The sequence below is a fragment of the Molothrus ater genome, chromosome 1 (genome assembly GCF_012460135.2).
Source record: "Molothrus ater isolate BHLD 08-10-18 breed brown headed cowbird chromosome 1, BPBGC_Mater_1.1, whole genome shotgun sequence".
Lineage (NCBI taxonomy): Eukaryota > Metazoa > Chordata > Aves > Passeriformes > Icteridae > Molothrus > Molothrus ater.
Window position 1 is genome coordinate 54,905,591 of NC_050478.2, and position 12,842 is coordinate 54,918,432.

A 12,842-nucleotide genomic window follows, 5' to 3' on the forward strand; every position below is an offset into this window, starting at 1 on the left:
CACCAGTTTAACAGCATTGTAAGACACTATCGTAATCTTTTAGACAAAATAATTTCCTTGATTGCTGTGATATGTTTTCTTTGGTTTTCTGCATTAGTTTTGGGTTTGGGGGTTTTGGTGTGATTACTTTTTTCTTTCTAAATAGTATTAACGTGAGAATTAAGTAAGTACCTATTCTTACTAAACATTATTACTGCTGCAGTTGGCATGTTAAATCAACTTCTTAATAGTACAGGAAAATGCGTCAAGGCACATGTGGGACTGAGCACATGTCAGAAATACATAGTCTCAGGAAGCACAGCTGGACTTACTAAATGTATGAGACATTTTCTTTTGGCAGTAGAAGACCTGATCTGTGTTTTGAAAAATCAATGAAAAGTATTATGAAAATAGGACAGTTCCCTATAGAAGGATACAGGCTCAGGGTAAAAGAGTTGAGTTCCAGTGTTTTGCTTTGTCTTGCTTTGCTATGTTTGCTGCTGGATTTCTACTCTCTCTATCAGGGAACTCCACACTTGGGCAAACAACAGAAATAAATGTCAGGAGTGAATTTGGGGCTTGGTATCTAGGAAGGATGACTTTGCCAACCTTGAGTGACTGGTGCTGCACGATCCCTAGAAGATTTTGGGGTTCTTTAGTGTCAGGGGAGGACAGAGATTTTTTTTATGACTGCCCTTCAGTTTTGCCTTGAAGTTGTAATTTCAGAAATAAGATCAAAAACACAAAAGCAGTCTGGAACCAGTTTACTGCTGTTGGTTGCTATGCTGAGGTAAGAGTGAGGAATGGATGGGAGGAGGATGTCGAGAGCAGAAGAATGGCAAGTCAAGTGTAGCACATTCAGCAGCACGGGCATGGTAGCCGCAGAACAGCTGATGGCTGTGCCAGGAAGCCCAGTCCAGGCCGAGCTGGGGGGTGCAGGTCCCTCAACCGCAGCACCCATTTACTGCACGTGATGCTGCAGCCCCCAAACCAGTGAAAAGTGTTAAAGGAGCTTGGACCTGGGAATGACTCTGACTTTGTGGAAACTTCTAAGGGAGTAAGTCGGTGCCTAAGGTTCTCCGGCTGTAGAAGGAGGCTTGTGCCAGTAGTGGACGCAGCCATCAGCTGCGCTTCTAGAAATCATCATCCCCATTATCCCTCTGGATATGTTTTATTATCTAGAGGAACTGCCTCATCCCCAGAAGACAACGCTAGCCGCCCTGCGGGGTCCCGACAGTCGACTCCCCGGGGGCCGGGGACGGACGAAGGCGGGGGACCCGCGCCTCACCTGAGGCGGCGGCGGTGGCCACGCCTCTCCCTGCTGTGTCTCTAAAGCCCTCCTCCTCCTCTTCCTCCTCCTCCTCTCCATCCCTCCATTCCTGCCTCGCCGCTGCCGCTCGTAGCTGCCGGGCTCTGCCTCGCCCGCCTTCTCTCCCCACCCTCCTAATCCCCACCACCAGCCATGGCCGACATGAAGACAGGCATCTTCGCCAAAAACGTCCAGAAACGCCTCAATCGCGCCCAGGAGAAGGTGCGCTCCGGGGCGGGGGAACTGCTGGGAAGGGGCGGAGGGGGATGAAGAGCGCGGCGGCGGTGCCCGGGGTCCGCGAGAGGATGCGGCTCCTCTCGCCCCCAGCGCCCGCCGCTGCAGCTTCCCCTGTCGGTGCCCACGGGGCGCCGGGCGGGGGCCGGGGCCGCCGGCCTGATTACGTAACTGACCCATTTCACCCCAGCGCTGCCCCGGCCCCCGCCGGCCGCTGCTCCCCGAGCGCGGGGCTGCGGCGCTACGGGCGCTGCCGGCGGCACCTGCCGCAGGCCCCAGGCGGCCGCTGCTCCCTCGCCCTTGAGGCGGCGCGGGGCTGCCCGCGGGGGAGGCACCGCTCCGCACCCGGCGTGGCCGCGATGCTGCCCCGGCCCGCGCGGGGAACGCGGGTTCGGTTCGCCTCGCCTCCCCTCACCGCCCGCCGCCCGCCCTCCTAAGAGGATTGCCTTTCCTTTAATATCCGCGCCGACTCATCCCCGGCTGCGGCGATCCGCCTTGCTGCAGCCGCGGCGTGACAGACACCGCTGCGTGTGATGACAGGAGCCCGCGGGGGCCGGGGTGCTGGCGCAGCCCGCGCTTTCTTCAGCGGCTGCTGCGGGTTTGGGGAGCTTCTCGGGATGTCATGAGGCTGGTCGAAATGTTCTGCAGCTGACAGCTTGTGCTGCTTAGGAAAGTCGGTACCGATTCTAGCGCTATTGTAGTCTGGAAATGACCAACGGGGGAAGTCAGGGAGAATTTGCAGGAGTTCCTTACCAAAGACGAGGGCCTTACGGACCACTTTCTGTTTTGCTCATCTTCCTTAATGAAAGCTGATAGGTATAAATGTTCCGCACAAATAGCTCCTGTGTAGCTGTTGGGTGTCTCAAAACATAATCATAGATAGAGATATTAGGCCCAATAGAAAACATTTCTGTATGACTATGTGTAGCAGCTGTGTCTGCTGTTAGTACAGTTTGAATAAAGCTATTGCCAGCATGAATTTTGCAGACATAGTTGTCAGTACGTGTTGCAAGTCATCTCTTTTGAGGGTTAATAAAACCTTTATACCCCTCTATCATATATCCTGTATTGTTATGCAGCTTAGGGAATAGGGCTCTTGTGAATTAAGAAAGATTATTTTGTGAGCATATTTCTTACACTTCACTGCCCGTAAATCTGCACTTTCTTTTTGGCCACACATTGAATTCTGTGGAGCTCCAGCGGCAGAAAAAACCGCAACAATTAATATGTCTTATTCATAATTGCGTTATTATTTAAGAATTTAATAGTTGAGGCTGTCACAGACTAGTGATTAATTTTCCCTTTCAAATACTCCTGTCTAGCTCACTTATAAAGTACTAGACTTTTCAACACCAAAGTCATGATGCGTTTCCATTCTTGCAGGTTTGGACTGTAACTGTTTTCAGGTAAAACACGTAAATCCTCTGTAATAGTTCAAAGAGATCTGATCACTTTATGGTGTGAGTTGAATTGACTTGAGTTCATTGTTGGAGTCGAGGCCTAAAAATACAGTTTGTTTCCTTGTGTCTTTGTCAGTATGGTTATGATTAACCATCTGGAAAAGCACTGGTGCAAGTTGTAATCACACGTACTGCTTCAAGCTGTGTCTGTTCCAGTGTGGGGAGTCCTGCTCACAGAAATACGTGGGCATACTAGAGAGAACATATTAATGTGAATATCTGAGATACCCTGTACTTCTCAAAGATTGTTCATGCACCAGCCCCAGGACAGGTGCCTTGAGTCTGATGGGTGCCTTGGGTGCAAATCAAAGATGCTGTTGGGCTCTGACAGATGGTCTGCTCCACCTCCACTTTGGTGATCAATCATGCTAACAAGGGGGAAATTTGTCTGGTTTGATTTTCATGTATCAGTCAGGCATCTGGCAATTTTGGCCTCCTTATAGTATCTGTGGTGTTAATTTCTTATGTCAGTGGTCTACAAGTTGCTTATTTACAGTGTTATTTACAAGATATTAGTGGCCTTACACAGTCATAGTACCAGTGGTCTGACACAGAGTAGGTCACAGTACCATGTAGCTCTGTATACTTGCCTCCTCCTTCTTGGCCCGTGTGTTGTGCACAGCATGAGCTGTGCATGTATACTCTTTCATGTCTATGTTTCTGGTTAGCTTTGAGTTCATGTATGTCTATACAACATAAAATCCTTCATTATTTTTGCTGAAACTTCACCCAAAAAAAAAAACAACCAAAAAAAAAACCAGTCCCCAAATGGGAATGATTGAGTTTTGTTTATTTGTTTTGGGTACTTGATGACAACAAGTAAATTTTGTCTAGGAGTTGAAAATGTATGATTTGTCTGATTCTTGATGGTGTGAATAGGATGGCATTGTGACAGGTGTGTAATATCACACTGGCTTAAAGAGATTTTAAATACATTTAGTTGTTTTTATCTTGATGCTTATATTGCATTTGTGCACCTTCAGTTTACTGAATGTATTCTTATATATCAATGCTTTTATAAAGCATTTTTGCATTGCTTTCTATTATTTATTGATGCAACAGATGTATTAAAAATATGGAGTGGCTCTTAAACATAGACCTTCATTTTGGATTTCAGTAAAGCTTTTGATACTGTCTCTCACAGGATCCTGCTGGATAAAATGTCTGGCCCACAGCTGGATAAACACATTGTGCAGTGGGTAAGCAACTGTCCCACAGGTTGCTATCAAAGGGTTACAGTCAATGGGGTGACAGACTGGTGAGCTGTCACTAGTGGGGTTCCTCATGGCTTCATCCTCAGCCCGGTGCTCTTCAACATCTTCACAAATAACTTGGACATAGGACTATAAGGGATTCTAAGTAAGTTTGCAGATGCTAGAAAACTGGGAGGAGTTGTTGACTCCTGTGAAGGCAGAGAGGCCCTGAAGAGAGAATTTGACAAATGAGAAGGCTGGGCAATCACCAACCATATGAAGTTCAGAAAGTACCAGATTCTGCACCTGGGACAGGATAACCCCGGATATGTGGACAGACTGGGGAACAAGAAGCTGAAAAGCGGCCCAGAAGAAAAGGGACCTGGGAGTCCTGGTTGACAGGAAGTTGAATGTGAGTCAGCAGTGCCCTGGCAGCCAGGAGGGCCAAACGTGTCCTGGGTACATCTGGCACAGCATCACCAGCTGGGCAAGGGAGGGGATTGTCCCCTTTGCTCTGCACTGCTGTGGCCTCACCTTGAGTCCTGTGGGCAGTTTTGGGTGCCACAATATAAGAAATATATTAAGCTATTAGAGAACACCCTAAAGGAGAGTTAACAAAGGTCATGAAGGGCCTTGAGGGGAAGCTTCAAGTATGAGGACTGGATGAGGTCACTTGGTCTCTTCAGCCTGGAGAAGAGGAGACTGAGGGGAGATGTTATAGTAGTCTGCAACTTATTCATGAGGGGGAGAAGGGCAGACACTGATCTTTTCTCTTGTGGTGACCAGTGACAGGACTTGACAGAATGGTCTGAGGTTGCGTCAGGGGAGGTGTGGTTGGATATTAGAAAAAGGTTCTTTCCCAGAGGGTGGTGGTTGGGCATTGGAGCAGGCTCCCCAGGGAAACAGTCACAGCACCAAGCCTAAAAGAGTTCAAGAAGTGTTTGGACAATGCTCTTGGGCACATGGTGTGACTCTTGGGGATGGTCCTGTGCAGACTTGTGAGTTGGACTCAATCCTTGTGGATCTCTTTGAATTCAGTTTATTCTGCAATCCCTGATTCATTTATGTAAACTACTTTTCTAGTAATGCCACCATTATCTTCAGTTTCTTGCTGTCTAGGAGAAATTTTAGTTGTACACTGTAGATAGTGTGTGTGTCTAGTCACTATTTATATGACGAAAGCTAAATAACTGCAAAATCTCATATTGGGCAGATCTTGGTCTTGCATTAGAAGTGTTAATCTAAGAGTTATTTGGCCACTCTATTTTTCACATCATCCAGGTGATGGTGCTTTATGTGGTAGTATATGTGTTTGAATCAATGAGTGTGCCATCTATTAAAATCCTCTGGTCATCACATTTCTTCAGTTACTTTTGCCTCAAAATGCAGGAAGTGTGGACATGCTGAGCTTTTAGCATCTGTTAAAATCTGCCAAAAGTCAGCTGAACAAACTGGATTAAAGTTTTAAAAGGACCAGATTGATTTAGGAGACTACATCCCAGCCATAAAAATTAATGAAATGCCAATGTGTTTAAAATGAAACCAGAATAGATGTTTTGGTAACCAAGGTTGACTGAGTCAATTCTAAGGAGACAGTTACTTGAATGAAAAGGCTGAATTTGTATCTCCAGGTTTCTCTGGAAAATTCCATTTAAGCTGATAACCCAGTGTATAACACTAGTTATCTCCTTGTCCTCTCTTCTATAACCCTGTACTGGTTTGAAAGCAAACCAGCAGGGGATCCCAAGTCAGAACTACAATTTAATAGGAAAATTAAAAGAAAATGCAGTAGTACAAAAACAATAATAGAGTCAGTATACAACCTGACTGGGTTGGTCAGGGTGTTGGTAGCAGTCCAATTAAATGGTGGCTGCAGTCCTCCTGGAGTGACAGATGTGGTTCTGTGGAAGCAGTGATCCTATCAAAGGGTGTAGTTTTCCTCTGAAGGTCCAGGGTGGTGTAGATGGATCTGGTCTTCCTCTGGGAATCCAGTGAGAGAAAGCAGATTGTGGTGTTACAAATCTCAGATTTTATCTAGGTAGGATTGCTCCTCCCCCTGGGTGGAGCATCTCGCAATGGGATGATGTAATTTTACCATTTCTGCAGTGAGGTACAATGGCCCATTAAGAGAAGATATCCCCCTGGAGGGAGGATGGGTCATGGAAGACTTAAAGAACTCTGCCCCACTTGCTTTTAACAGATGGTAATAGAATACATACTTTTGGTTACATCTTGCATTGCAACCTTAGACAAGCCCAGCCACTCTAATTGAATAGCATAGAACAGCTGGAAGAGACCTAGAGTGATCATCTAGTCCCAGTGCCTGACCATTTCAGGGCTGATCAAAATTAAAGCATGGCTTTAAGGGTACTGTCCAAATGCCTCTTCAACAGTGACAGGCATGGCTGGGGGAGACATCAGCTACCTCACTAGGAAGCCTACTCCATGTTTTGGCCACCCTCAGAGCGATGAAATGTTTCCTCATGTCAAGTCTGAATCTCCCCCGATGGCCACAGCTTGGAGCCATTCCCCATGTGTCCTGGCACTGGGAGAGAAAGAAGAGCTCAGCACCTCCCATTCTGTTTCCCTCCTCAGGAAGCTGTAGGGAGCAGTGAGGTCACCCCTCAGCCTCCTCTCCTCTCCAAACCAGACAAGCCCAGTGCCCTCAGTTCTCCCCAGAGCACATTCCTGCCAGCCCCTTCCCCTGCTTTGGTGCCCTTCTCAGGACATACTCAAGGACCTTCACATCCCTTTAAAATAGTGGGGCCCAGCACTGCACACAGTACTCGAGGTGAGGCTGCACCGGTGCTGAATTCAGTGGGATAATCACCTCTCTTGGCTGGCTGGTGATGCTGTGTTTGATGCACCCCCAGATGAGGTTTGCCCCCTTGGCTGCCAGGGCACACACACTGCTGATCCCATTGATCTTCCTGCCAACCAGCACCCCCAAACCCCCTTCTGCAGGGCTGCCCTCCAGCTATTCCTCTCCCACTTCACACTTGTGTCTGGAATTACTCCATCCAGGTGCAGAACCCAGCATTTGGTTGGTCTTGCTCAGCTTCATGTCACTGGTGACTGCTCAATGCTCCAATCAATCCAGATCCCTCTGCAAGGCAAAGCCTCTTACCCCATGGGAGAGTCAGCAGCACTTTCCAGTTTGGTATCATCACCTAACTATCTGCACATTCAACTGCAGCCTCCAGATCACTGATGAAGAGACTGAACAGAGCTGCCTCTAGACCTGAGCCCTGAGGAACACCACTGGTAACAGGTCAGCAGCCAGATGTCCTGTTTGCTGCAATAATTTGAGCCCTGCTCTTCAACCAGTTCTTCACCCAGTGCACTGCATACCTGCTCATCACACTGTTGGAAAACTTGCTGGAAGGAGGCTTTGAGGGACAGGATCAAAAGCCTTTCTAAACCCCATTAAAATTGGGGGTTTAAATCCCATGTCTTCACTTCATCCAGGCAGATGTGAAAAATGCCAATCACTTGTTTTTAAAACTTTAAAAGTTTAATAGTAATAAAGTGGTTATAAAAATAGTAATACAATTAGAGTAATAATAATTTGGACGATTTGAATTAGGACAATATGAGACAATAGAGACAAAGAGTTATGGATGTCCGGGTACCTCTTTCTGGGCAGCACGTGCCTGAAACAGGACACCCATTAACAAAGGATTAATTCTTAAAAGCAATAGCCAGTTGCATATTCATATACTTCATAAATGATGCATAAATTTCATTCAAATACAGGATTCTGCCTGGTCATTGTCAACTTCTTCCTCTGAATCCTAACAGCGCCTTCGAGGTGGGAAGAAGTTTGTTTCTTCTGATAAGAGGGCAATCAATTATTTTTCTCTGAAAGATTTAGTGTCCTGTGGCTGCTATCTCGCTGCAAGTCCTTTCTTTAAAAAAAGTATCCTACATAGCATAGTTTTTATTTTAACATTTTTTATAACCTAAAACTATATTTAACACACTACTTAAGAGAATTAATACAGCATTACTTTCTAACACAACACATATAATATTCATTTTAATATTTGCAAAAAGCCAATCATAAAATACATGCATTTTTCACACAGATGACCTTATTGTAGGTGGTTATTAAATTAAACAAGACTTTCCCTTCTTGAACCCATGTTGTCTGTGTCTGATGATTGCATTGCTTTTCAAATGTCTTTTAATAAAACCCAGTGTGATTTTCTCCATAATTTTTTCCAAGTACTGAGGTTAGACTGACACGTCTGTAGTTTTCTTGGTCTTCTCTCTTGCCTTTTTTGGAAACTGGTGTAACCTGTGCTAAATTTTAGTTGGTGGGGCCTCTTAAGACCTTTTGTAGATGATTGAGAGTGGTCGTGTTGTAATGTCTGCTACAGTTACCCACAGTACTCTGGGGTGAATCCCTATGGACTTATTAATATTCAGCTGATAATAATTGGTCCCTTTCAATTTCAATGTCCATAAATGGAAAGGTGGTGTTCCTGCACTCATTGTCCTCTGAGAATTGGACAACCCAAGGTAGCAACATGGACATTAGTTCCATCACAGAGACAGCTCTTATGGGTGGCCTTTGTCCAAAGAATGTTGGGTGGAGGGGTGATGGCTGGTCCGTGACAGGTAAGGCATAAACCATAAGACATAAGGGACACCCTCATGTCATAGTGTCATCACCCTGTAGTGCAGCAGTGCCTTGGAGGGGCAAGATAAAAGGGAGCATCCTCCCATGTTCCACTGTCAAAGCTGGCCTGGAGCCAGCCCACAGACATCCAAAAGGAAGTCCTTGAGGAGACAGTGGAACTACTTGGAGGAGGCTAGGGGCAGAAAACTGGAGACAAGGCCAGCTGCCAGTGGGACTCAGCCTTTGGGGAACAGATGCAAGCCCTTCAGAGGAGAAGAACCACCAAACCCTGTAGGTGCCTGAAGCTGTCTGGCCTTTTCAGCTGCATAGCACTAGTAAGTTCAAGTGAACGCCTTCTTCAGGAGCACTGCACAGCTCTGTCCTCAGCCCCTTTTGGAGCCAGGGGCAGCTGCTGTAAGAAATGGGATGCAGAGAGGTTGTTAGGGGTCCTAGGGCTTTTTACATCCACTGGTGCCCTGCCAGGATTCTTGACCTTCAGGCTGATCAGGCTGAGGACATTTGGCCACTCTTGGAAGCCCCAAGATGGGTCCAGGTTGAGAGAGAATAGGGTTTAGGCATATCCTGGAAGGCATGACCAGATTGTGCAATGAGGAGTGAGGCCTTGGTCACATGCTTAGGGAATAGCTGATTACCAGCAATCGCTGGTGTCAGTGATGTGGTGGTTTGCCATGCTGTGAAAACCTCAGTTGAACACTGATGAGTTTAAAAAAAACGCATGACATTTGCCTTTTGCAAAATTGTGCAGATGGTCCCTTTATCTTGAGATGATCCACAGCCCTGACCCCTCTCAGAAGATACACACCTCCTTCCCACAAGGTGACAGAGCCAGTGCCTAGGCTGGGAGATGGTTATGGGTATTCAGTCCCTTCTGCTAGTGCAGGGCTGGAAAGAATTGTCTTCAGAGATTTCCCCAGTGTGTACTAGTAGGGAAAGGAGCAGGTAGGAGAAGACAGATTTGAGTAGAATAAAATAGTTCAATTTAAACAGACCTACAATAATCATCCAGTCCCACTACCTGACCACTTCAGGGCTGACCAAAAGTGAAAGCATGGCCTTAAGGGCACTGTCCAAATGCCTTTTCAACACTTATAGACATGGGTTCATTGACCACCTCTCCAAGAGGTCTCTTCCAGGGTTTGACATTGTCTCATAATAAACCCAGCTGGTGCTGTCACAACATTTCCAAAACTCAGTTTCAGTAAGGTTTGTTCCTGGACATTTCTTGCGTAGCTTCTGAAAATCAAGCTAATGTGTTTTTGATGTTTAACTTCTAAGTCAGTAATATATGTAGTTTCATCTGAAACTTAAACCAGTACATACTCCAGTTTATGGGAACTTTGGAGGCATTACAAGGGTAGTAAAGGAGGAGATTCTATGAAGGAAACAGTAAACTTCCATTTGGAAGGAAATTTTGTGGTTCTGTACAAGTTCTGTTCTGTAACTAATAACATCTGCTCTGAGGCAGGAGAGAAGTATGTGGAAGAATATTATTGTGAAAGGCATGCTACATCTATTATAGCTGTGCTGACCTGCTTGCAACGTAATGACATGGTTCTAGCAGCCACAGGTTCCTACTGTCTAATGATTTAAAATGTTGGCTGCACAGATATTGTAAAATGTTTTGTACTGAAGTCATTATAGTATTATGACCGGCCTTGACATTTGGGGCCCTGCTGGCACAAGCACACACAAGGATGAGGAAACTCCACCTCTGAAGAGCAAATTCTTAATCTCTGTGTTTATAAACAAAACCAATAACAAGTCAATCATTTCTCATATGGATAGTATGGCCTAAACTATGCAGACAATATTTTTCTGTCTTCAGGTTCAAGTATAATGAAAACTTAAATTTCCTTTTTAAAAGTTCTCTTTTTTTAAAATAGAAATTATAGAAAAAATGGAGTGCAGGTGGTCATCTGGCCATCCTACTAAACGAATGTGGAATCAACTGTACTTAGAATTATTCCTCAGGAATTACTTTCTTGCCAGCCTTTTAAAGTTTGTAATGGTGGAGATTTTGCAGATTCCCTAAATTGTTCTGTACTTTTGCTTAGGCACCTCCAGTCAGAAAGTTCTCTTCTCATAGAATGTAAATGTCTTTTTTTGCAGTTCAAGTTTCCTTGTTGTAGAGGAATGTGTTCTTTCTTCTTGCCTCAAAATTTAGAAGTGTTTTTCATCTTTTGTCAGCATTCCCTCTGATCTAACTGGAGTTATCACATGACTCTTTCAATCAGGTGAAACAGTAGCTCTTAATAAAATATTGATTGCTTTCACTTACTTTAGTTTCTAATGTACAGGTTAAAAGGGAGAGGTAGATTTTGGTTTTCTGGGTGCAAAGCATGAAAGAAAGGAGAGAGAAAATCCCCAAGGCTCCTTCCTGTTAGGTTCTCATATGATATTTTCCCTGCTTTGTAATCTTTGTAAAGGAAATCTGTTTCTTCTTTCCCAGTTTTTCCCATATATGTAGTATTAACCGTGATCCTGTAAGTTATTACATAATACACTCTTTCTCATTGTCACTCAGTTTCCACAAGACAAGGAAGTGCTGATTCTTAAGTGTCAAGGGGGTCCATAGCTCTGTGTTCATTGGCTGAAGCATTATTAGTATCAAGGTGGCCTCAGCCTCTGTTCTTGCTTGACAATTTCATCTTTTCTCTCTTATTCTTTCCTACTTCCTTTTTAGTTTTTTAGCATGGGTCCCTTCCGCTACTGTTCTCTCTACACTTCATTTAAATCCTATCTTAAAAAATAAAGTAATTTTTTAAAAAATCTGCTAAATTGTTTGGTTTGGTTCTGGACTGCCTTCTTCACTACATCTTGTCCATCTAGCAGATCGTCTGTTTGGCATTGCTATATTATCTAAGACCTAATGTTTCTGACAAGGACTGCCTCATGGTAGTTGTCAGTGGTCTGCAGACACTGCACAGTGCATGCCATCTTCCTGTTGTGATACTATTAAAAGTGAGACTTTATGGGCACATAGAGGAGAAATGCTGAGATGGTGATAACCTGTGTATCTGGAAATTGCTGGAATTTCTGGCCTGGATTGATCACCAGTGCCTGCCTTTTAGGATGTGCTCTGAATCCTGGTGCAACCAGTTGTTGTAGATAGCAAAGGGTGAGATAGCAGTAGATGAGGGCAGGAAAGGAGAATAAAGTTACTTTTCACCTCAGTGGACCAAATTTTATGCACTGGCTAGGAGGAATAGTGAAGAAAACTGGCCAGATCTGTCATAGCAGGATCTTTCAGTGGAGATAAATGGCAGAGAAAAGCAAGCTACGTATAAGGTGTGGGTGAGCATGGAGAGGAGACCAGCACGCCTGTGCTTGCCTTTCCTGCAACACACCTGTCCAGGCTGTGGGGAGCCTCTCTTAATGGCTTGTCAAGCCAGTGTGGGATGATGGACAGTATACTGACCTTGGGAGAAAACAAAAATAAAGAGTGAAAAATGCCCTTTAACACATTTTTTGCAGCTGCCTATATGAATAGGATTGTAGCTCCCTGAACACGCCTGAAGATGGCAGGGGGGTTTTTCACTTGCCTAAAATATACACAGGGGGATTCACCTCCACCCGAAGCCTGATCAGGCAGCAGTTACTGCCTGCTATGCCAGTACCCTCACTCACCTCAGGGATTGCAGTGTGCAGGGAGAAGGAGTACAAGAAGGTGGCTGTGCTGCTTCAATACAGAGGGCATCTTCTCTAGAGAGCAGTGGTTTAGTTCATTGGGCTCTGCTGCAAACTCAGCTGCTAGGAGCTTCCAATCCAGAGGTTTCGAGTGCTGGGTCACTCTTCCTAAATGTTCTGTGGCATCAGCATCAGTGCTGTGCGACACTGAATCTTTGCTGTTCTCGAACACTAAATCATTTATTCCAGACTTAATGAGTAGCTAGTTAGTCAGTCATTGTCAGAATGATAAACCAAAGACCAACTCTGGAAAGCAATTGTTTCATGTTTGGTCATGTTGGATCTCTGCTAATTGGAGTTTATTAATCTGTCTAAGAGGGCACGGTAAAACTTAG

At 45.1% G+C, this 12,842-nt stretch overlaps 1 protein-coding gene across 2 annotated transcripts in view; it reads left to right on the forward strand.

Moving 5' to 3' along the window:
* Positions 1 to 1,340: 1,340 nt before the first annotated feature.
* The window catches only part of AMPH (amphiphysin), a 124,156-nt gene continuing 112,654 nt past the window's right edge, over positions 1,341 to 12,842 (forward strand). The window contains exon 1 of one of the 2 annotated variants that reach the window (XM_054516542.1): positions 1,341 to 1,510. In XM_054516542.1, coding sequence (XP_054372517.1) covers positions 1,442 to 1,510 — 69 coding nt within the window. In that variant the 5' untranslated portion in view covers positions 1,341 to 1,441. The remainder of the gene's footprint in view (positions 1,511 to 12,842) is intronic. The other variant, XM_036397151.2, reaches the window with a different exon arrangement.